Below are 25,754 nucleotides of genomic sequence, written 5' to 3' on the forward strand. Positions count from 1 at the left end.
AAATGCAACTGGTGGCTGCTCTGACAGCCCAGCATCTCCTCCACTTGGGATATCATGGATGGAGCCCGTAGGATGTCACACTGAGCACATGAACACACCAGTTCAGTGGCAGCAGGAGCTGCCAGTACCAAGTGACATGATAAATCTGAGGTAGATACGTGACAGTCATTATTATATTGACAACAAGCTCACCACAGAACAGTATCAAACACCCACACACTTCCATGTATTTTTAGGGCAGCAAGTATTCAAGCCTGCCAAAGAGAGGGCGATGCTGCACCTCCTGTAGGACTTCCTTCCCCCACCCCAACATTTCACACACAGATGTGGCAGTGAGCAGCTGGGTCATGCTGGACACAGCCACGAGGAACTGGAAAGGGCAGGAAGGAAGCAACTCATCCCGGTGTCTGCCACAGCCCCATGGATACCAAGACCCACCACGCCAGCCTTGGTTACCGCGATACCGATCGCGATACCGTGTCCTTTGTTGCCAGGTGGGCAGCCAGGTTCTCTCGGAAGTCGTGGAGGTAATTGTATTGCTGAAAAGCACAATCAGATCTGTATGAGTGGCCTGTACTCTGGCAAAAGGCACCATCTTAAAAACCTGTTTGATCCCCCAGGATGAAAATTGCACCCTCTAGTCTGTGCTTCCTGCAAATCCTCTGGAATTTTTCCACCACCAGGCACAGACTACATGGATCCTGGCTTGTGGTTCTTCATAAAAGGCACACCTGGCTCAAGGTAACACAAGCCACGGTTCTCAGGAGGTGGGAGCTTCCTGTCAGAATGCAAAGTTGCTTGATTTGGGTCTCCAAGAGGTGTAACCGTTGGTAGGAACAGCTCTTAGGTCACCTCATACATTGTGTGGAGTATTAATACACAAGTGTTCAATACGAGATAAGTATCAGTATGAGTTAAAAATGCTGGTTAGCAGAGGCTAAGGACAGGTCATCCACCCCAAGTGGCTGTGAGAGCTTCTAATTAAAACAGTTGGTTATGTCCTTTCCCATCCCTTCCACCACGGGTCCAAGCTGCTCCCCACCTGCCCCTTTGGTTTGTGGAAAACTGATTTTAACAAGTAGTTTAAACAAGATTTGCCTTCCAGAGAGGCTTGGAGCTCGTGAAGATGCAGACTTCAGGAAATTCTCCTTAGAAACTCCCATCTTGTAAACTTTAGAAATGTCAGCTCCTCTCTCCTGTACACAGAACTGTTTTAAGAGCATAACATCTACAACTCTTATCAACAGAAATATTTACATAGAGAGGGTAAAAATCCCACCAAAAGAAGAAAAACCCATCATGATCAGCAACCAAAAACCTACATGGAGGGAGGCCTAACACTTCTTAAAAGAAGACTGCCAGTTATTGATGGGATAGCTACAGAGAATGAACATGGCCAGGGGGGTTGGGTAGGTGGAACAAAACCAAGGCTGAAAGCTCAAGCAGATGTCCAAGCTGTGAGGAGAACATGAGCATCAGAAAGAGACAATAGCTCAGTGCTCACTGAGCAGGGGTGAGGAGGAGAAAGCAACAAGTTACTAATGATGGTGAGGAGCAGGCAGGGAGAAGGGCTGTTGAATCCAGTAGAGGCAGAACAAAATGATCAGTTCAAGCCCAAGACAGCAACAGGGACACCAGCTGTGGAGCATCGCAGGAAAACAGAAGGATCCCTTTGTGAGGTGAAGGAGAGGGCTGCCCAAGCTCTGCCCTCATTTTGCACCTGTGTTTACCTGCTGCAGCCCCATTACCTTGACAGTCTGTATGGCCCCAGATCCTCTCAGGGCTCTGAGGCTGTCCATGGCTTCCTGAGGTGCCAGATCCTCTGAAAGCTGAAGCAGGAGACAAGCAGCAACTGTAGGGGAAAGGGAAATAACACACGTGTGATGCTGAGCTCCTCCTGCTGTGCACAGCACCACTGCACGGCCAGGGCTTGGGGCACAGAAACACAGCCTGGTTTGGGTTGGGAGAGACCTTCAAGATCATCTAGTTCCAACCCCCTGCCATGGGCAGGGACACCTCCCACCAGACCAGGTTGCTCCAAGCCCCATCCAACCTGCCCTTCAACACTGCCAGGAACGGGGCAGCCACAGCTTCTCTGGGCAACCTGGGCCAGGGTCTCACAGCAAAGAATTTCTTCCTAATGTCTGACCTACATCTCCCCTCTTCCAGTTTAAAACCATTACCCCTTGGTCCATGAAAACCACTCTAGCAAAATTCAAACTTGTATATCAGAGTAACTGACCTATTGGAACTTCTGCTGAATACTGTTTCTTTGGCACTGGCTGTATCTGCCTGGGGCTCCTGCCCAAGCCTGCAGGCTTTGGAAACAGGTGGAACCCTCCCACTGTTTCCCTCTGCCTTTCCAGCAGCACTTGGGACCAATGTCTTTGTGTCTTCTGACTGCATTTGCTTTTTTGGCACTATCACCACCCTTCTGAGGCACACACAGTAACTAACACCCTTGAAAACTTATGAGGGGGACATTGGGCTGAAGAAAGATGCAGAGGAATAGGTTCATCATCTACTTCTCTTGAAGAGGTAATCAGGGAATAGGGGAAGTGCAAGCCCACCAATCAGACAAGACTAACATTTGCAGTGAAAACAGAGAAAAATTATGAACTTTCTACCAGCCTCACTGAAAGACTGACCCTGCCTGACCCTCCATCCTCTCCCCTACACACTCAGAGCTATTCCACGACATACTTTTGTCACTCATCACATACAGTTTCTCTACAGGCAGATAATTCTACTACCATTTGACAGCACCTTTCCCAAGAAAGATCCCAAATCTATTAACTAGCCTGCTTCCCGTCGTGGCAGTTTGCATTGTGACCACAGTGAAGCTGCAAGCAGAATTTGGCTTCCTTAGACAGTGCTGTCTCAGGAGAAGGGGTCTGAGATGGGTTGGTTAGTCAGGCTTTGAGAGGGGGGAAGGAAACTACTTACTGAGACACGAGCGTCCGAGGCCACCATAGCAGCTGAAAGAGAAGAAAGGACTTCACTGCAACAAGCTGTAGGTCCCTGCAACACCCAGAGCCTTCCCAATGCCTACATGCACTGACACAATTCTTGCATTCATTTAACCAGGAGGAGCAGTGGTACAAGAGTTAGAATATAGTCACAAGACTACCTTCTGTTTATTCTTCAGACCTTCCTTAGTATCTTTCTAGAGAAACCACACTTTTAAAGTTCCCCTTTGTTGATGATATTAGTCCCAGTGGCACAGGAGAGCATTAAAGGGCAGGAAAATGGGCAGTATCAGTTTTCCTTACATCCTACTCCAGATTCAGGCTTTGGTGACAGTTGTGAGCCAAGGATAGCAGGGTTCTGCATCAGCAGGAAGCCCACGACTCCAGAGGATGTCTGTGTGGGGAGCTGTCAGCAGGACCATTCAGGGAACATGGAACTTGGGAAACAAATTCCCTCTACTGTAAGCTCAGCTACAAGTGTCTGAAGAAATTACTTTAAACCAGTTTTGTGCAATTTATGAGTGAATTTTGCACTGCTGGAACCCACTGAGCTCCTGATAAACAGCCCAAGGGGTGTATTATCCTCTGACAACAGCAGCTTTAGCTTAGAACTCTTACAGCTAGGAAGATTTCCAGCTAGGCTAGCTGCATGGTGCCATTCAACATGCACCTTGCTGGACAGAGCCAGGAGAAATGGGTGGTTCAAACCTTACAAAGGACAAGTTAGCTCCAAAAGGGTGCATGAGGAGAAACAAGCAGCTCTGCACAGCTTGAGCTGACCTTGGAGAATGCAATTGCTGTTAGACAGGATTCTGTTTCAGCTGGTCATACATATGCAGAGAAGCTGGTACCTTTCACAGGGGTGAGAGGGAGGCAATCAGAACCTACTGTATGATTGTTTTCCGGTTACTTTCCAGGCAGCTTCTGAGCTCTTCCAGAATTTTGCAGCACTGGGCAATGTCAGGAGCATCCCCATCAGGAACAGGATGGTGGTGCACACAGATCCCATGCTGGTGGTAGGTGTCTATAAGGTTTGGTACTCGGTATTTTAAGAGCTCTCCTCTGGTACAAAGCACGAATACATCCTGGGTCCCATAGTTCTTTAGTTCTTCTGCCAACAGATTAAAACACTTGCAAATAAACAAACACTGGTCAAGGTTAAGGATAAACTGATAAGCTGCTTGATACTGATTCTGCTGTTTAATCTTTGAGGTTAGGACAACAGCTGCTTTGAGCAGCATTTCCTTCTACTGTGTCTCTCTCACATCTGACTTCAGGTAGCCCATGAGAGACAATTTCTCAGCTCCTTAAGCCTCACTAGGAAGCACATCAGCATGGAGAAGTCTGTTAACTGCTGCCAGCTTGAGCAGGACTGTCCCATCTCCAGCTGGGCTGTGTCCACACACTGTGGGTTTTTGCTATTAGTCTCTGCTCTTCCAGTGTTTACAGATGAATACTTGGCACAAATTTTTGACAGAATTTTATCTTTTCTACCCAATCTCACCTTTCTCTGGGAACAGATTACAAGTTTGTGATTTGTCCTGGTAACTTTTAAGGTGCCTTCTCCTGCACAGGCCTTAGCAGAGCTCATAGTTACTGTGAAAGATACACGGATGCCTGAAAAGCTCCAGCCTGGAAACACCCTGACTACTTATGCAGTATTTGGTAGGGAAGCCACAGAGAGTGGCACTGCAGAGTGGACAGTGATATTGGGCACTCATAACACTGCCTGTGCCAAGATATCTGCTGCATCTGCAAGCACAGTGTGACCAAAACTCAGACTGACATTGCTGCCAGGAGGACTGTACAGAACTGCCCTGCATTCAACGTGGTAGCACAAGGACAACTACCACATCCATCACAAAAGTACAAGACCACACCACTAGTTTAGGTACCTGGTGTCTGGATCCCTCCAGACTGTGACAAGGCAAACCTTTAGCTTCTCACTAACTTCTGCTTTCAGTTTACCTGCACGTTGTTCTTGCCCATTACGTGGGAGCCAGAGGTACTGGCCAGAAGACTCACCTATATCTTTCTGAAGATTTCTTCTAACATCCTTAAACCTGCAACCTAAAACAAGTTATGAATGGCAACTGCTGCTCCAGGTAAGTGACAGAACACAGACAACCTGCCTCCAACACCAAACAAACAACAAAGCCAACCCCCCCCATAAAACACAGCTCTTATTTTTGCAAATAGATCACTAGTGCAGAAAACATTTTAAACACCATTATCTGCTTAATGCTGTCATGTAATAAAATCTTTAAAAAATCTGCCCAAGGTTTTAAGTTGCTGTGCATTTTCTGGATGAGAAGTTTTGCATGTAAGTCAGGATACAGCCTAAAAAAACCCACAAAACAAAACAAAACCCCAATAAATAAAAGGGCTGGATAGAGATCACTAAAGAGTTGTCTGGTTGATAAAAAAGTAAGTTCTCTGTTCTGTCATAATCAGCACAAATCATATTAAAGATCCTCCTTATATTCAATCTTCAGTGTATCATCACTTTGATATTTTTTTCCTCATATCATGCTACCAAGGCATTTTTGCAGCCCCTGTAGTCCTGCACCACAATATCCACAGCTATAGCTTGCTTTGTGAGATGAAATTTCTCAAAATATTTGCACTGTGTCTCTCCTCTGTCTCCCTTCTTCCCCTCACAGCCCCACAGGCTCACAGTCTTTATGCCTGGCCTGACAGCAGTCAGGATTGTGTATATCTTGAAACACCTTTTAAAAGCAGGAGATCAGGATCCTGCAGACCAAGAGCTGCATCAGCAGGGCCAGGCTGGAGGAGAACATCTGAAGATTAAACAGCTGTTACATGAACAGCTCAGGTAGCTTAAAATAGGATGCAGATTTTTTTTGGTATATATATTTACTGGCATCCCAGTGTTGTGGGATTCTCATTAAGACAAGTGGCCATTACCCACTTCAAGGTACCTTAAATTCAAATATTATTCAACAATTGTTTTCTAGTTCTTTAGTGTGGTATTAGTCCCAAGCTTGGGTTTCTCAGATTTGAGTAAGGAAAGCTGGGTAACAGCTTAAATGAAATAGGGAACATTCACACTGTCACCACCAGCAGCTAATTCACCACGGCTGCAGCTTTGGTAGTTAAAAATACAGTGAAAGCTTGTTTTTAGATCATGGCCATGGTAGTGCAACTCAGAAGGTAAGGGAAAGCAAGACATATAACTGAGCACAGTGAGTGAGTGTAATTTGAGCCAAATACATCTTATAAAGGAATTATTTGTTGAAGCAGCTTGTAGTGAGTCAGGCTAGAGAGCCAAATATTTTAAATGACAATGGATGAGACAGTCAGTGTTCTCCTACCACTCTGCCAAAGGATCTTACATCAAATATTCTCTTGCTCAGTCTTAGTATTTCTGAAACATGATGATTCCAGTGGTAGGTGACAAACCAAGTCACCCTACCAAATAAACAGAACACAGAATTTTAAGGTAAGGGATATTAATTCTCTTCAGCTTCAAACCCGTCTGCAAATTTCAGTGGATGCTTCTTACCTGGAAGGGAACATAATCCCAGGAGCTCAGAAGGGTAGACAGGAGACAAAGACAACCTGCCAGAAAATAAAAGATATCATTTAGAAATCGTAACAGCACGTTTTGATTATTTGAACAGAGATAACTTGCTACGAGACATTCCTTTTCTGCTGGATGGCAAGAAGAGTTACATACCTGCAACTTAATAATACAAACGAAGCATGCCAGTGTTATTTCTACCCCACCAGACAACGGGGTCACACGTTTGGCTGCGTGCTGCAGCACGTACCCCTGCCCAAGAGGAGGAAAACGTTGGCAAAGCTCCCCCTTAGCACCCAGACTTTGGGGCTAACCGGGACAGCGACCAGCAAACGCTTCTGAAACCCACCCGGCCCCACATCCGCTCACCTGCACCAACTCGACCCCTTTCCAGGGGCACCCCCGGGCCGACAAGCACCCTTCCAGGTGAAGTTTCTGAGGGAAAAGACACCCGGGGAGGGGCGGGGGGGGGGGGGGGGTCTCACCAGGAGACGGGGAGCGGCTTCGGGTCCTCCTCAGCGGCCTCCTCGTCGGAGGAGTCGAATTCGCCCGCTTGCATGGCGCAGGGCTGCGGCGGGAGGAGAGCGAGGGACTCACCTGGGGGCCCGGAGCTCGGCTTAGCCCCCAGGGCTGGGGAGACCCCGGGGACCCCCATCCCGAGCCCCGGGCTCCCGCCCCTCACCGGCCTCCCCCGGCGCTGCTGCCGCCGCTGCTGCCGCCGCCCGTTTGAACCGCCGCCCGTTTGAACCGCCGCCCCCCCGGGCTCCTGCCACCCGATAGGCGGAAAGCCGAGCGGCCGCCCCAGGAGGGCCGCTCCGATTGGCGGAGAGCGGAGGGGAGGCGGGCTTTCAAGAAACAAAACAAACGCTGATTGGCTGGAGGGCGGTGTGGCGGGAAGGGGCTGTGCCTCGAGCCCGGGCGGGCCTGAGGCCGCCGCTCCTGTGAGGGCCGGGGCGGCTCCTGCCGCTCTGCGCGCCCTGCTTGAAGCCTTCCTTGAAGCCTTCCTGACTGAAAAAAAACCACCTGGCTTATCCCTGAGTTAGCGTGAGTCGCTTCTGAACTGCGCCAGGCCGTGCTGCCATTCAGAGAGACTTAGACAGGCTGGAGAGTTGGGCGGGGAGAAACATGACGAAATTCAACAAGGGGAAGTGTAGAGTTTTGCATTTGGGGAAGAACAACCCCATGTACCAGTACAGGTTGGGGGCTGACCTGCCGGAGAGTAGTGTAGGTGAAAGAGACCTGGGGGTCCTGGTAGACAGGAGGATGACCATGAGCCAGCAGTGTTCCCTTGTGGCTAAGAAGGCCAATGGCATCCTGGGGTGTATTAGAAAGGGTGTGGTTAGTAGGTCAAGAGAGGTTCTCCTCCCCCTCTATTCTGCATTGGTGAGGCCGCATCTGGAGTATTGTGTCCAGTTCTGGGCCCTTCAGTTCCAGAAGGACAGGGAACTGCTGGAAAGAGTCCAGGGCAGAGCCACAAAGATGATTAAGGGAGTGGAACATCTCCCTTATGAGGAAAGGCTGAGGGAGCTGGGTCTCTTTAGCTTGGAGAAAAGGAGACTGAGGGGTGACCTCATCAATGTTTACAAATATGTAAAGGGTGAGTGTCAGGGAGATGGAGTTAGGCTCTTCTCAGTGATGACCAGTGATAGGACAAGGGGTAATGGGTGTAAATTGGAGCATAGGAGGTTCAAGGTGAATATCCGAAAAAATTTTTTTCCTGTGAGAGTGACAGAGCACTGGAACAGGCTGCCCAGGGAGGTTGTGGAGTCTCCTTCTCTGGAGACATTCAAAACCCACCTGGAAGCCTTCCTGTGTGATGTGTTCTGGGTGACCCTGCTCTGGCAGGGGGGTTGGACTAGATGATCTTTCGAGGTCCCTTCCAACCCCTAGGATTCTATGATTCTATGATTTTCCAGGCGGGGCGCTGTCCCTGCGGTGTGCAGGAGAGCAGCCGGCGGGCGTGGGGCGTGCTCTCCAGGCCGCTCTGAGCTGTGGCCTCCTGTTGTCTATGGTGGCCTTGCCTCTGCTGTGGTGTTCTTCGGGCAGGTGGGGTGGGTGTGAGGGAAAAGCTGAAGGGGAGGGGAGGGCCCTTCCTGAAAAGCTGACCTGTAGGGTCAGAAACCTCCTTCCACGCGGCCTGTGACTGAGGGGCCGAGGCAGGTGTGAGCCTACAGCTGAAACACACCTGCGTGCAGAGGTGTGCCTAAGCCTAGTGGTTTGGAGTGTAGTTTAGTAGCTCTTTTGGTCATTAGCATGGTTTTTATGTGGGGCCTTTGTGGGAGCAGAGGTGTTTTCAGGGGGCTCCTTGTGCCCTGCAGAGGTCTTCTGTGGTCAATCCTGGTTGCAGAGGACATAAGACTTTCTGAAAGCAACAAATGAGCAATGCTTGCTATTTTAAACCATTAGAACCACATCCTGGGCTGCATCAGAAGAAGTGTGAGCAGGAGATCAAGGGACAAATTGTCTCCCTCTGCTCTGGTGAGACCCCCTGCAGGGCTGGGGCCAGGGCTGGGGTCCCCAGCACAGGAAGGATGTGGAGCTGTTGGAGAGAGTCCAGAGGAGGCCACGGAGATGATCCCAGGGCTGGAGCAGCTCTGCTCTGGAGACAGGCTGGGAGAGTTGGGGTGTTCAGCCTGGAGAAGAGAAGGCTCCAGGGAGACCTTAGAGCACCTCCCAGTGCCTGAAGGGGCTCCAGGAAAGCTGGGGAGGGACTTGGGACAAGGGCAGGAGTGATGAGACAAGGGCGGACAGTATTAATCTGATAGAGGCTAGATTTAGATTGGATATGAGGAAGAAATTCTTTGCTGTGAGGGTGGTGAGACCCTGGCCCAGGTTGCCCAGGGAAGCTGTGGCTGCCCCATCCCTGGCAGTGTTGAAGGGCAGGTTGGATGGGGCTTGGAGCAACCTGGTCTGGTGGGAGGTGTCCCTGCCCATGCAGGGGGTTGGAACTCTGATCTTTCCAACCCAAACCAGTCTGGAATTGATTCTATAGCCTAATGTCAAGTATTCTGGCAGCAGGAGGACACATAGGACTGTTCAGAACTCACAGAGGTCCACTTAGTATTGCTGCTTAGGTAGCTGGCTCACAATTCCGTGCAGAGGGAAAGCTGGATGTGGCTGTAGTGTTTGCTCTTGGGAGATCTTATGGAAAATTCAGACTTAAAGCAATTAGATGTGTCCACATCCTGCCCTTGCCATGGCCCTCTTTTGTACTGTTCCATGCAAACAGGTTTTAGGGTTATTGCATGGAGTTTTTATCTTAGCCTAGGGCATATTAGCAGACTACTTTTTGCAGGATTTCTGGTTTAATTTCCCAGTAACTCTGGCCATTAATTGGTAGGAAGAAATGCATAAATTGATAGTGTGGAATTTTGTTTTTAAAAATTGTATTAAGGCATTTTCACAGCCTCTGCTTAGATGTGTAGAATTGAGTTGTGAGGGAGCCAGGCACAGTGTTTGTTGGCATTGGTCTTGAGGATAATGTATGATCACAGGGAGTTGTAAATATGTTGCTTGAAGTAAAAAGTTTGGTTGTGTACAAATTCCTGAAGGGGTTTGAGTGTGGTAGGATTCCCAGCAGGGCCAGTGCAAGGTCTCCAGGTGTGGAGATTTTAGATTTTAGTGCTCCATTAGTAACATTAGTTCCACAGCTGGAGGTTTTAATGAAACCTGCCTGAGAAGGATTGTGGAAGCAAATGTTTTGGTATCATAGGATTTAAGGTAGGTTCAGGGAATGAAGAAACAGATGATGAGGGGCTCAAGGAGAAAACCAGTTTATTAAAACCCAGAAAATGATAGCAGATGTACAACAGTTACATTACTGAGCATAATGGGAAGTTAAAACCATACAGATGTTGCCAACTAAGATGAGAAATGGGAAGAAATACATCCTAAGAATGGAGGCAACATGAGGACAGTGAACCACCATGGCTGCAGTCATCACTTTAATAAGTCCTGCAGCCACTGCATGAAGGAATAGGTATGTTGTTTGCTTTTGTTCAATGTCTTTTTAGCTCTGACCTCCTTGGAGATCATGTGCAACACTTGAACTGCTTGATGTAGATGTGAAATTTGCTGTATTTTTTTTCCTCTGTGATTGATTTTGCCTGTTCATATGAAAGGTATGGCAGATTTTAAATGTGAGGATTATGTCTTTATGGAAGTGTTGATATGGGACTGATAAATACCAAAAAATAGCAGTAATGAAAATGCTCCTTGTTGTCCTTTGGAAAGATCAAAGGAATTCTCTGGAGTTGGGGTGCCTTCATGTGGCAGAAATCAGCAAGGTATGACATGGAATCTAAAACAGTAACAACAGCAGGTAACACCAAGGAGTCTGCAAAATGTGAGGCTAGGGCTTGGGGTCTGTTTTGGCACAAATGGTCTAGTATGCAAGTGTGAGATCTGAAGTGAATGTAGGAAGAAGATTGGGGGAAAAAAAAACAAACCACAAACCTGAGGAGGTCCTGTGGGATTCCTTATTAGCCTGGCTATCCTGAAGCATTAGATGACAAATATGTTTATTAGCTGACAATCTGTTGGTGTTGACTGTTTCTTAAACTGAGCTGTTGCCCAGCACATCAGATTGTAATGTGCTAAAGCACCTAGATCAACTTATTTGTGGTGTGTTATATAGGAAAGAATAATAGGAGTTTGTCGGCATGAAGTGTCCTTTTTGGCTTATAAAAAGGAATGCATCAACATCAAGGCTTTACCTTCCTGAATTTTTTTGTCAGTTTATAGATTGGAGGCCTGTGAAAAGTAAAGAAAAGCAGTCACAGGAATGGTCTGAAATATATAGTTTGAAAGATTTATTGCATTGGTGAGAGAGGGTGATGAAGAAGGTTTGATTTACCCAGAATTTTAATTGGGCTTTTAGATAAATGGTTGGGTCAGGAACTGCTGTCTACAAATACCTCATGGAAGCGTCTAAAAAAGATGGAGCCAGACTCTTCTTAGAGGTGTGTAGCAGAAAGAGAAGAAACAATGGGCAAAAATTGGAACATGGGGAGTCTCTACTCCATGTAGGACTTGCTTACCGTGAGTGCTGACAACAATAACAATTTCAGAGTAACTTCTTGTTTACATGGTGGCTGTTTGGGGTTATGTTTTCATGGTTGTCTTTTTGCTTTGAGAGAGACAATAATGCTTATGTTATATGACGTAAGGCACTTATGCCTTTAATGCAGTAATAAATACCTTCCAAGAGATATTAAAAATAATTTACAATGAGGTGAGTCAAACAGCAACATTTTCCATGGAGACCTGTGGCCCAGGCTCTAAATACATGTCTGTAGAATGGGTTTGTGGTCTGGCAGTAAAATCTGTAGTGCAAGAAGATAGAGTATGAAAATCCAGACAGGTCTGGTGGGTTAGCTAAGGATTTTCTGATGGACCCAGTTGTGACTGCTGGGAAAACAACTGTATTCAAACCTCTCTGGGTTTCAGGTCATTTTTATTTCTAATTTCTCAGCAAACAGTCAAACTTCAGAGAGCCAGCTGGCCTTCAAGTTTTAGTCTGGGTATACTTGACTCTCATGTCTGTGTGCACCAAACCAAGGTCAAAGTGAAGATCTTTATACCCTTAATTCATAGCTTGTCTGGTAAAGTGTTAAAATTCCAATTGCCAGACAAGTAGAGTTAAATCTAATCTGATTTTGCTGCCTGTGGGTCAGGGGATGAGCCTTCAGCCCTGGGGACAGTAGAGTGGCTCATATTTGTAGTCTCTTCTATCTGCTATTCTGCTCTCAGGCTTCCTGCATTAAATAAATAATTTATTTACTTCAGGTAAAAGCCTGGGAGTGAATTATTGTGTAAGCAGTGGAGACTGCCAGGGACTAGTGTGAAACAAGGAGTGAGCAAACTTGATGGCATTTAGTTGCAGCACAGATGTTGATCAAAGATAAACCTTTTAACAAACAAGCTATGTTCTTTTCCTGCAAGGAGCCAGAATGAGATCTGGAATGTCCAAATCATCCAAACAATTTTGAGATCATTGGTAACTGATTATTCCAAACAACCATCTGTAATGCCAAAGACTTGTTAGTCACCTCTCATGTCATACCTCAGTTACTGGGAGTTGTAAGACTAATTAATACACACAGTGTTCCAAGAGATGCACTGTAATGTCTTTGGGAGCACTCCACTGGTGATATCACCAAAGATGATCCCATGGGACATCATTTCAATTTTTCATATTGTTGTTTTGGGAGGGGAAAAAATAATGGGTAGAACAGAGTTTCAAAGTTTTCAAACATCTTCTCCCTCCACCCTCCCATCCCTACCCCTTTGATGTTTAAGTGCATGTTTGTAGAGAACTGAACCACCACCATGTTATAAGTTGTACATTGCACCTCACAACTGACAGTTTGAAATGGTGGGATGAAACTGTGTGATGTTTGGAGAAACAGTTCTAATTTGAGACACAGAAGAAAATATTAGAATTGCAAGCACAGTTTGGGGAGATTCTGTATGTTTTCCACATCACAACTTAATTCTTCAACTGCACTTGAGTTTGTCTTGTTAGGGTTTTATTCTAAAACCCTGCCAATAAAACACTGAAATAGTTGAACGGTGATTGTCTGCTCCAAGCCAAAGTGTCTGCTGAGGGCAGGTTCTTTGCAAGGTATATTCTTTCAGAATAACAAGCAGCTCCCCTCCAATGCCAGATTTTTTGAGGGAACTTTTTTCTTCATGCTCATGTGGTTTTTCATCACTTTCCATCACAGCCCAAGCGCAGTTGTGGCAGACAGCTGGCTGGAAACAAAGCCCATGGCTCGGCTGTCTTTTCTGTCAATAAAGCTTCAAAACTGTAATTTCTCTGAACAAAACAACCCTGCCTACTGAGAACAGCTGTTAGCTTGTGGAGGGACTTACATGTGAATATGGTGCTATGTGCTGCTGCCACAGGACTGGATTTATGGATTGGTTTGCCAGGACAGTACCATGGAGTTACCAGTTGAAAGACAGACAGAGGGGCTTAGGCTTCGTCTAGTCCTATAAATCCTATTTGTGTATTGAATTAAAACCAGAACTGAGTTTTGGCCCTAAGGCTGGTGATGCAAAACAATGTTGTAGAATAACTGCTGAGGACACAGGAAAATAAAACAGTATTCTGTGCAGTTCTGTAATGGCTATTTTTAGTGGAGATGAACCTCTGCATTTCTAGACTATTATTGAGACTAATGACATACACAGGGAAGGTCTAGTGCTGTTTGGAATCAAGAATTCTGTCATCTTGTGCAGCTGACATAAGATGGTTCATGTTTCTTGTCTGCCCTGCTTTTATCACAGTTTTCTCACATATTTTTTATATTTTTATATATTTTTATTATTTTTTGTTTGTGTTAAATACACCAAAGTTATACCCAGTATGGTAAAGCAAGTCTTTGTGATGGTACTTTTTCTTTTGTTTCCATGACTTCTTTCTACAATTGTCTGTTCATAACCTTGAAGAATCCTATTTTAATAGAAATGATTATTTAAAAGCAAAATTTTCCTGACTGTATGATTCCTTTTACATTTCAGACTGGAATTGCCTGCTAAAAATTAAAAATATTTTAACCTGGTTTTTAGCATGGTGTGGTTTGCTTATATCTTGACTGTATGTGCCCTACCAGAATACAAATAATAACCACAGTTAATGGCAACAATGCAGAGATGAGTCTGCAGCAGCTGTGCCTTACTGCTCCAAAGCAGGTTGTCTGTGGGTATCTGTATCACACTGCCTGTGCAGCAGCATACCTCCCTATTCAGTTACCCCATTTGCAAGGGATAAAGTCATATCTGCAACAAATACACTGTTGCCCATACAGCTGAACATCAAAAGTTGGTCATTGGCTTGAAAAACAATATAAATTGATTTTAGTCCAAGTCACACATGGCCATGTAGATTTTGTTATTTTCCTCATGGGACCTTCTTGTTTTTATTAATGTCCAGGTAACCCTTGATGTCTAACAATACCTACTGTAAAACTTTTGGAGGGTGGAAATTGTGTTGCAAGCAAAATGATATGCATTCTTATTAATTATTTTCCTGCATTTGTGGTTTTGATTAATGTGAAGCTTCAAAGCAGTGATCAAGCCAGGACATGGTGGTGAATTATAGGAAAGTAAGTAAGTGTGAATGAACAGAAAGAGCTTTGAAGGTCAAGTCTCCAACTGGTAAGGGTGCAATATTTGGTGGCTGTCCTCGTTCATCCTAACTGGAGATCATAGTCTTCCTAGGAAATATTTCTTCTCTTTTATTTTATCAGCTTCCTAGATAATTATTTCCTATTTAACATTGATCCATCTAACATAATATTGGACTTTAAAAATCTATACTGCCTTCATGAAACAAAGATGATATGGCAAATATTGTATATAGAGGAATTTTTTTCTTTTTCATTGCACTTATGAAGTTGCTCATAATAAGGCTAGAGTGAGCCCAGGGCTTTTGTGTGTTTCTGGCTTGCTCTTCAAGACTTGTCTTCTCAATAATATCAAATATTTGGTCAATGACAGCACAGGTTTTTGCAGTAGTGATGATACAAAGTCCCAGACAGACAGCTGAATTATTACCTCACTCATTGTGAAAACAGCAGGAGGTGAACTTTTGAGTGAGTGCTTATGAAATAGTTTAATAAACCATAGTGAAGGTAAAGGAATCAAGCCAAATGTTTAATAAATGGATTAAATTTCAATTATGTTTAAAGCTTGATAGTTCACAAAAGTTTTTGAAGTTTCTGGCATAATGGATCTTTTAATTTCTTTACATGCTGGTCAATGGAAATGTTATCAGAGCACAGGACTGAATAAATTTACATGTTTTCTTTCTCAATTTTTCCTGTTTTTCAGAGAGTTGTAGTGAAAATTAGCTACAATCTCATCAACTGGGATGATTTATGAGGTACTTAGAACATTCATAGTGCAGATTTTTCAGCCCAAGGCAGGATTCTAAGCTATCAAAATGCAACTTGAAGTGGAAAACTGCCATACTAACAATAGTTACTTCCTGCAAAGTGTGAAATCTGATTTCAAGGGACTCACTCTGGGAGGGCAGAGGAATGAAGGGGGGGATGTAGCTGAAGTCGTGCCAGGGATTAGTATCTATATCTTCAGTAACCAAAATGTATTGCTGTGTCTTTCTATTTGTGTCTGTGGAAATATGTGGTGGCTGTAAGAAATGGGGGTTAAAGCACTGGATGCAATGTCAGAGGGTTCTTTCTTTTCTCAATCCTGTAATCATTCATCTCAGCCTGTTCCCTTTAACTGTGTTCTGCAAAAAAGGCTTTGCCCTGAGAATGTTAGTGGATTGAAGTTACTTGAGTGGGTCCAAAAACAAAAATGCAATTAAAAAAAAAATTAATTAGAAAGGAATTTTATTTTGAAGATTTTGAAATGCATCTGTTTCTTTCCATTCACTCATGTTAAGTAGTGAGAAAAAAAATAGTCAGATGTGTTCCCCAAATGGTTTGGGAAATTTCCTGAGTTAATTAAAAATTTGAGCTGATCACAAAGAAGCTAGGTTACCCAGCTGGCCTATTAAGATGTATCAGAAGTAAGAAATCCTTTTTGGCTCCTAAATCTTACATTTATATTTGGGAATCTAGGAGGTATAGGGTTATCAAAGTATCTCATTAAATCTCCTCTTTAATACAAGCTAATGAATTTCACTGGATCATCCCCATATTGCTGAAGACTTGGAATAGACCAAAGGATGGCAGTGGTCAGGGGCTGAAGTTGGGTGGTGATGGCAGGGAGGTCAAAGTGCCATACATGCCAGCAGCTTGTGCAATGGAAGGAAAATGCCTGGATGAATTACACCTACACACTTCCAGAAGGTATGTAATTTATTGTGCTGGATGTCTGCTCACGTCTCTGCAGAGACATCCTGGCTCCAAATGTGGTGATCATGATATCCATAGGCAGATGCATCATCCCAGCACTTCATCCAGCCTGTCTGAAGCTCTGTCTCCAGCTGTGTCCAATGCTTTACCAAAGCATTGAGATGAGCTCAGGAGTAAACTTGTGGTGAGACATGTTATGCAATCATCTAGTTACTTTTTTTTTTAACCCAAGTCTTGCACAGAGTAATTCATGATTCACTTGGAATGTATTTAGTCCTTTCCCTCAGCATGAAGTTGGGTTTCACTGTAACTCATATTTTTGTAAGTAGGTTTAGGTTTGATCAGCAGGTTAGATTGAAAAGACTGTTGGAAAGCTCAGCAAAGTGAAGCTGGAAGTGTCATCTTCCAGGTTTCATGGTGCAGGCTTCATGGAGTCTGTGATAGCAAGGAAATATTTGAAGAACCAAAACAACAAAAGAAAAAAAGATGGATTACTTAAGCAGTAGAGAAGATAAAAGAACACTACTGGGAGTTAATAAACATCCATCAAGGATGATTTTAGATTAAGGGAATAAAAACCAAAGTTAAATGTAAAGTGTTAGTGACACAGCTAAAAAGATTTTGAGGAGTGAACTCCCTGGAGGTGCAAAACTGCTAACATGCTTTTTCCAGTTGTATTGGAAGCAAGAACTTGCCATGGAATTTTTATGGCCTATTGAGAGGGGTGTAAGAGGAGTCCTTAATGAAGAGAAGGTTGAAGTTGAAGACTAAATAAATTATTTGAATCAGTTCTTTGCAGAATAGCTTAGGGATCTTCCAAGACTAAAGTCTTTCTTTATTCAAGATGTCTCTGAGGAACTGCCTCAAATTATAGTGCCAATAGAAGAATTTAAAAATAAAATAAAAAGAAAAAGCACCAAAAACCCACAACAAAATGAAAATGGAGAGTGTATGGCTAGAATCAGGTGTTCAATAAGAATTTCAAAGGCATCACCAAACTACTCTGGTATGCTGCTACTTTCTCTCTTGAAATCAAGTGGAGATCACCGGGATGGCAGGTGGGGGACACTAAGCTGGCTTTTAGACCAAACTAGCAAGGATCCAAGAGACTTACATCAGTCTGCTGTATTACATTGGCCAAAGGTATAATAAAAATAGAAGTAACGGGCAATTGGGCAAGTAAGCTATAATGGCAAGAGTAAACACTGCTTTTATAGAGGGAAATCAGGCCTCGAAAGATCTGTTAACAGTTGTTGTTTTTTTTTTGAAAGAATCAAGAAGTTGCACTTCTTTGGTGCAATTCTGTTGGTTACTAGAATTATTTTGACCTAGTCCCATTGTTGGCTTAGTGTACCTTCTTGTTTCTCCATATGATCTTGGGCTTACTGTTTGTGAGCAGGTTTAGAACACTTAAGGTCAAGATGCTTTGTGATGTATGCTAAGACTTATTTAAGGTTATTATCCTATGGAGCAATCTATATCTTTTCTATGAGTCTGGAGGGCATTGAATACCAGCTCGGGGGGAGAGGGGAAAAACAGCCTATGTGCAGCAAACACAGCATGCAGATGGGCCTGCATCAGCCTCCCTGCACTGGGAGTTGTGTACCAATTTCAGAGAGGAGAGGGTGTGTAAACAATCTTCCTCCCGTTCTTGGCAGCATCTTGCCGTGGAGTTACTGTCCTGCGGTCACTTGCTTGGCAAGGAGGGAACAACTCCCATGCTGTGAAGCCACCGCGGTTTGCAAAAGATCTCTGGAACAGGAGCTTCACATCTCTGTCATGTGCAGACTTCCTCCAGCAAGGATGAGCCTCCCTAGTTTTACCCTCTCCTAAGCAGTAGAGGGCGATCTTGTCTTAAAAATTTAGACTTTGCACCTATCCGGTGCCTTTGCTTTACAAATTGCCGAAAGAATGAAGGTTTTTACCTCTAGAAACACATAGGATCAGATGTCTGTATTATTCTCTGTAAATGTTATCTCGGTTAGAGATACCTGCAGTACTATCAGGTTTTACACCACACAGCGAAGTTACTCTATATTAAGTGAGAATTACTGAAGTAAAACCTTTTTAATACTAATGGAGCAAATGATAGAATCCACTGTGCAGGAACACCATAGAAATCTGCTGTAATTGGGCAACACTCGAGAAGAATTCTGAAAGTAACATTTATTTTAGACATTTTAATACAGCATTTTGGTCAATGCAATGTAGATAAAACTGATAATTATTATTTGATTTAGTATCTGAAATGAAAAACAGGAAAACAACATTCTAAATGTATTCTGTAAACCCTTCTGTATGGAAGGTGTCTGATCTTTCTCTGTATACAAGGAGATGGCTGACTGTAAATTGGAGTGCTATGCCAGCCTCTAGTATTCAGGTGAGTAATTTTCTTTACACACACTATTGTTATCAGTATGGACAGTCTGCAGTAGTAAAAGCTAAAAGATTAATGCTTAAGTTATTCTGGCACAAAAGAAAATATAAAAATGATTGAGTACATGACTGGGTAGAGAGTTGTGCTTATGAATATTTTTGGTGGTTTTAAAACTTTTTAAACGTGTTTATTTTTATTTTTTTATAGCATCTTGTATTACTAATGTGTCACCTGGAGACTAGTGTGCCAAAGCATTTGGTCACTATGAAGGAGAATAATTGACAAAGAAGTTTATCAAGACAGGCCATCTACAATAGTTCAATCAATCTGTTGTAAATGCCCCTTAGTCTTCCAACTGGGTTTTCCTCTCACAGCCCTGTGATAGCTCCCTATGGCTCCGGGATGGAACAATCCTGGGCAGTAAAGAGATTGAGATAATGACAGTCCATGGTGACAGCAGGGCTGGCAGAGCCAGCCTGGGGGAAGAAAGACACATACTTGCCAATAGAAATACCTCCATCCTTTGGGAATTGTAGCTTGGGAATCAAAGCTGACCTCATAGGCAAGAATGATGGAGAACAAGCTTTTGATTTATGACTAGATGAAGCTCAAAGTCTGCCCTTCTGATCCTTCTTTACAACACACCTTTTGTATTTTATATGAGCTCTTTCACTATATTCTCAGAATGTTATCTCCTGGGGTATCGTTTTTAAGTCTTTCAGTGTCGTAATAGTTCACTCATCTCCTTCATAGCAGTTTCTTTTTGAATGAAGCTAAAATCCCATTTTAGTATCACAAATAAACTGTCATTTATATTCAACATGACTGATCAGCTGCTTTGCTTTTTGTTGTGGGTTTGGTTTTTTTTCTCCTGAAAGCTTAAACATATTTGCTTTCGAGACCGCATCCTCATCTAGGGAATCTCATTTGCATTCACTGATGCCTTGGCTGCCTCAAGTACTTATTTGCCCTTAAATATAAAAAAAATGCGTTTCTAAAACTGAAATTTATGGGTCAGATCCTTAGTAAGATGTTGACCTCTGCTGAGTTCAACAAAGCTGTGCTGCTTTTCACCACCAATCTCTAATTAAGGCATCCACTGTAATGATTGGAACAATATGTCCCTCTGCTCCAAGCCTACTATTTGCTACCTGGTCACTTTGCCTTATAGGTCTTAAGCAAAATTGTAAACTCCCTGGAAGTGTTAAACGTACCAGTCTAAACCTTCTTAGTTTGTTCTTGCCCAAGTTACCAGTTGTTCATATTTTCCTAATCTTTGCTATGTCCCCTGTGACAAGCCATAGAAAGGCCATAAAAGGCATTTGCAGTGGTGTCATGTGTAAACGGGGAGGACCATGACAGCACAAGATGAAGAGCAGCTTTCTGAGAAGGAATGTTTCTGTGCATCAGCTGTGTCGTATCTGTGCCGAGGGTGTTTGTGTTTCCATATATCTGTCAGTCTGTCTGTCATCTGCCTGCCTGTCTTCCTGACTTATACGACTGTTGATAAATATGCTCCATTGGTGATTAAAAGGAAGTGACCTCATAAGTTTGTCTTTTCAGCCACAAAGTTTTGGTTGTAACGTGACATTCCATCCTATTACTCTGGTTTACACCAAATTCAACAACTTGTGGCCTGCAGATACTCAGTATAAAGAGCAGAAAGAGACTGACCTTGACAACCTCATTTCTCATTCCTTTCTTGTTATAGGTAATATAGCTGAAAATGTGGTTTTAATTATAGTACTAATGAAAACTGAAAATCCAGACAGACACTTGACAAACTCTGGTACGCTTTATATTACATTTGTGCTAACTACAAAGTATCCAGCTGGGTGTAACATTATATCTCTTTTCCTTGAGCATCCGCCTGACTTAAGCTGTATAATTAATGTGTACTTTGGCTGGAGGTCAGCTTACAGTTGGGTTTTTAGAATTTTTACATTTTTTAAGATGTTGTAATGAAAGGAATATGTTTATTACCTCTGTGCCTGCATTCCCCAGGGGGAGTAAATACCTGTGGAGGAGCACTGGCTGGGAGAACTTGAATAAAACGCTTCTACCAGCTGAGTCTGGTGCATCAGAAGTCTGCTTTCAAAAGTAGGTGTAAGAAATGGAATCAAAGAATGTAATGTCCACAGATGTGTTTAACTTTGATTCACCTCCTTTGTATGGTTTGTTGATTTTAAATTATGAGACCGATACACAGTTGCCCAAAGTAGAATCTGTGAAGGGATTTCTTTTATTTCTTTTCTTTTTGCTTTGGAAAGCACTTTGCTTTCAGAACTCACCAACGAGAAACTGATGTTCTCGACTGGAGCCAAAAGCACTAACAGCAGGTTCCCTGCCAAGCCCCACCAGTGCACCTTCATCCTGGACTGTCTTAACTCTGCTATTCCAGTCAGGCATCCGACTGCACGAGCATGTGTATGTAATGGTGTTAAATTAAATGCTGGTTTTCACTATATGGGCAAATGCTCTCTTGGGGCCAGGCTGAAATTAGCTTTGAAGCAATTTTATTGTGATGTAAGGCAACGTAGAAATTGAGTTGCAAATGATAAAAATCCCAAGGCTTGGATTATGCTGCTGTTTTCAAGGACCTGCTGTGGAATCTGAAATTTTTCTTAACAAAAATATTACTGTGATTCTTATGCCAAACTTCCCCAAAACATTTCTGACATGAAAGGAAATGGCTGCTGCAGTACAGCCGCACTCGCAGCGGGGGCCTCAAGGTGTTACTCTTAGAAATGAATGCATAATGATTTTCAAATGACCTTTTCTGGCATGTTTGTCTGGCTATTAATGTGGTTTGATGTTCTGTGCAAATGCACAAAGGGCCTGTCCACACAGCCTATCTGCAGCTGCTCTTCAAACTTGTTTGGTGATACAGAGCATCTGAGGAAAGTTTGCTTTTTCTCTAACAGCCTCAAATTGTTTCTGCTTTCTCTTTTTATCATCACAAAGCCAAACAGGGATGGGAAACAAACTGTTTCTTCTGAAAAATGAATGAGCAGCTTTGATAATGTTTCATTTTTGGAGAGACAAGCTTGCGTCCAACTGATCAAAAGGTCTCCCCAGAACAATATAGCTAACAGGTGATTGTTTTTAAAAATTGCCTTTCTAAAAATGTTTAGTGGATAGAGTTCCTCAAAGGCTGTTCCCTGTTGTGGAAGGTATTTTGGAAAATATGATGCTAAAGTGATTTTCTTTGTTCAAAGAGGGATATGCATTCATGTTCCAGAAGCACTGAGAGACCTTGCCTGACTTCAAGCCCTGTAGGACCAAGTGCTATACTGACATGTACAGCCTTTGTTCCAAGTAAGCTGAAGAGACACCAGAGGCAAATCCCAGCCCCTGTTTCTGCCACAACTGCTGAGCTGGTTTTCCTGGTGTCTCATGAGTGCCCGCTTGGCACGAGGGAGATGCACCGGCGTGAATTGAAGGCATTTCCCATCTCAAAGAGGAAATAACACCTAGTCTCCAGTTAGTAAACAGTTCAAAAAAATGAATTAAACCAGATGTTGCTGAGCTCTTGGTATTGACACACATGGTAGTGCAGCCTTTAAAGTGTCCCTCCTGTGGCCCCTCTAGTTATATTAAGATCTTATTTCCATCCTATAAACATTTAGGAGAATGATTAAGCCACAGTACCCCATTCATATCCCGTGTTATGCCAAGAAAAGTTCATGGCTGCATTGTTTCTTGAGTGAAAGTGTGCTGGATAGGTACTGTAATGTTACTTATTTGTTATTCCATTAACTGATACTAAACAGACTTACAGGACAGAAGTACCCAAAATAGTTTAATGTTTAATATTTGTGCATTATTGTTGTTTGGCTTGTTTTCTCCCTGTGCTCATTTGGACTCTATTTCTCCTTCACTATTTCTAGCCATTCTACTGAGTAGAATTCATACTGTTCTGCCATGCATGCATGAGCTGATGGGCCTCTGTGCTAGGATTGAGGGCAACCACCTGCTTGGCTGCACAGAGTAGAACAAATATTTCTCTCTGCCTGTTTGGGTTTCCTGCACTGAGGCTGGAGGACTCTAAGCTGTGCCCATGCATCTTTTTTTGCCTTCCTTGCTGACAGGCAATGAGATGCTGCTAGTTAAGTCTTCAAGATGTCTCTTCCATGTTAATTTCCTTTTGTCATCAGAGACACAGAGTTTGCACTGAATTTCTTGGAGATGGAAATAGTTTGCTCCAGTGAAGGCTTCAGTCGTAAGTGTTCTGCATTTAGCTTCCTTTATATCAGCACCACAAGATGAAGCTGTTCTGGCAGCATGGAAAAAAAAGTACTAATTTTTTTTACTTGCCCACTTGTAGTTAACAGTATCACAGTATTACGCTTGTCATATGCTATGCCTGTGTTGTATTAATCATGTATTTATAAAAGCTACAAATAGAAAAAGGAAGGTCAGCATGACAGCATCTTGCACAGTACATTTCATTTTGAGTTTTGGGTTGTTGAATTTGACAAGATGTTTGTGCCGTTGACTTAGGTTGTGCAGCAAATGGAATTTATTGGGGTAGATTTCTCAGATGTAGCAGTGTTTTTATTTAACGTTTTTTATAATGTTTCAGAGGAATGGCTGGAGGGAAGCTGAGACAGTTTTCTCTGATAGCAACAATATTGGAAAACAGATCTGTCTGGAGTAAAAACAAAAATCTACATGCCTTGTTTACTGCTGCCATAGTTCTTTAGGAATGAAATGCATGTTTCTGAATGTTTTAGATCTCTGATTTACTTGAGCTTGCAAAGCTGTGGAAGGAGATATATAGATATATATTTGCTTTTAAGTGTGGCTGCTGTTTGTGTTTTATTGTTGGCTGGGTTTCTTGTCTGTGTGGGGTGCTGCGTGTCTGCACCTATTGATGTCCGCCTGTCTACAGGGATGTGTTCTCAGCTGCAGTGTGGAGATAGGCCACTGACTGGCAGATGCAGTCAGGTGCTTCATTCTCTGACAGCAGTCTCATTCTCAAATAACACCCTGCAAAACTTTATCTGCTGGTACTATCGACTACTCAAGAGTGGACTCAAAGTGCAAAGGCAGGATGCAGTTCCACTGAAATTGGCAAGCACAGCTTTGGGCACCCGGACAGCTCCCTTGTGACCACACAACTGAAGAGGATAAAAGATTGGAATTATCCTCAAAATTACTAGTGCTGGCTGCATGTTCCATGACACAGAGAAAAACATCAGTGCTTGCCCAGAGGAGTTCATAGTCTAGATTACAAAGTCTGATTGTGTAATATTTTATACTATATGCAATATCAGCTTGAGCCTGGAATTTTCTCTTGAGCCAATTTATACAGATTCATACCTGTTCTCTGGTGATTTACTTTATAGTCACATAGTATTTGAGAAAGGAACATGTGAGGCAGGACACTGAACATATTCAGCTCTTGGGCTCTGACTCTGGAGGACAGATAATGTTTCCTATTCCTGTTAAAGAAAACATGTATATACACTTTGTTTCCTGAACAGGTCCTTTTTAAGTTTTGAAGCTGGAAGAGAATAAGATTTTCAACACATTAATCTTGGAAGTAGAAGTATGGTCATGAATAATGGATCTGAGGATTGGATTTGGCACCAAATACTAATCATGCTTCTAATGATTTTATAGAATGTGATACAACCAATTCAACCTTTGTAAAATTAGGGAAAAGAGGTACATCAATGCAGTATTCTCATGTCCGCAAGACCTACATCACCTAAATTCTGGGATCCATTCTTCCAGTTGTAAAACATCTTAGAGTTTTGCCAAGTGGTAGTTCTCCTAGTAATGACAGAGCTCAGCACTAACCCCTGGCATTGTACATTCAGCATGGCAACACTACACTTTCTGGTCCTTTGAATTATGATACACATGGTGGCTCCTGAGTTACGTGTGGAATAGCTGCAGTGTGAGCTGATGGGCTATTTTCTACCTTGGATGCAGGGTTTTTATGATGGCCAATACTCTGAAACTTGTTCAGGCAATAAATTTACTTGCCTTTGAGTTTACAAGGCAATAAACAGTTGAGGCCTTTGACCTCAACATTTACCAAATACGTTTGCAGCAGTTGTGTTTATTGACAACTATTTATAGGGAAGTATTTTATACTGAATTTCACATGTGAAAGAGAACAGTTTAATTCTGCAACCCTTATCTTTCTGATTTCCATCTCTGTTTCCAGCCTCTTTGATTTAGTTGAAGATCTGAAGTTGCAGGTTAATGTTACAAAATAGTCCATTATTGACAAAACAATTAATTTAAAGCTTTATGCCATATTTTTAGAACTTGCTCTTTTTATTTTGGGTGACTGAGATGAAAGTATGCACGTTACATTTTGCAAGGCATTGTATAAGGTTCATTTTACATTCTCTTGTTAATGTTAATAGGCATTTAGTAACTTGAAAACACTCCCTTTATTATAACATGAAGTAAAAAACCTGAAAATAACAACAATAATAATACTTCAAGGTCCTTTTCTAGAGTTGTAGGGAACTAGGGTCCTCACTATCTTCTGATGAGTGATTAGCACCATGCATGTTGAGGCCTCTCTACATAACCAGAATATCTGGTGTTGGTTGTGTTCTCATAAAGACCAGGAACTCTGTCCTGCTCTGCAAAAATCTCTGCAGTTGAGGAATCACTCCCATTTAGGCATGTGTGGGATGGAAGCAACCAGCTGCCATTCCAGGGTTGTTCCTAACAGTAAGTGGCAGACCAGCTGGAATTTTCACCAGCAGGGACTCACATAGGCCTGAATCTGCTCAAATTTATACCGTGGATTAAATGAAAGACTGTCAGGGCCTGAGATTCCTGGAAAGCAGAAAGGTAACAGAGCTTTCATCCCTTCGTGCCACTGTCAGCTGAGCTCATACTAGGTGCACCCAGGTGAACGTTCCCAAAACAATCCCTGCTTTTGGAGTTGATGCTTCTAAAATTGTGCTGGCCCTGGTCCAGCAAAATACTTGAGTTAATGTTTTAATTTCAGGCATGAAGTGTGGGACTTCAGCGTGACTGCTCATAAGCTTAAAGATAAG

At 43.1% G+C, this 25,754-nt stretch overlaps 1 protein-coding gene across 1 annotated transcript; it reads right to left on the bottom strand.

The window, feature by feature from the left end:
* Nucleotides 1-385: 385 nt before the first annotated feature.
* CDKN3 (cyclin dependent kinase inhibitor 3) lies at nucleotides 386-7,168 on the bottom strand. The gene is made up of 7 exons (XM_051622044.1): nucleotides 6,999-7,168; nucleotides 6,496-6,551; nucleotides 4,995-5,039; nucleotides 3,858-4,080; nucleotides 2,947-2,978; nucleotides 1,749-1,852; nucleotides 386-539 (listed from the first exon to the last, which is right to left on the bottom strand). The coding sequence occupies exons 1-7, from the start codon at nucleotides 7,166-7,168 to the stop codon at nucleotides 453-455; spliced, it is 717 nt and encodes a 238-aa protein (XP_051478004.1). The 3' UTR covers nucleotides 386-452.
* Between the last annotated feature and the right edge of the window lie 18,586 nt (nucleotides 7,169-25,754).

Source organism: Apus apus, chromosome 5 (genome assembly GCF_020740795.1).
Source record: "Apus apus isolate bApuApu2 chromosome 5, bApuApu2.pri.cur, whole genome shotgun sequence".
NCBI lineage: Eukaryota > Metazoa > Chordata > Aves > Apodiformes > Apodidae > Apus > Apus apus.

Bases quoted from the DNA above. Each gene is read 5' to 3' on its own strand.
- CDKN3 (XM_051622044.1), bottom strand. From the start codon at position 7,168: ATGGGGGTCCCCGGGGTCTCCCCAGCCCTGGGGGCTAAGCCGAGCTCC. The intron at 6,552-6,998 runs GTGAGACCCCCC...ATTTTCTGGCAG, and splicing joins AAGCCGCTCCCCGTCTCCTG to GTTGTCTTTGTCTCCTGTCT. The intron at 5,040-6,495 runs GTAAGAAGCATC...AACTTGTTTTAG, and splicing joins GGGATTATGTTCCCTTCCAG to GTTGCAGGTTTAAGGATGTT.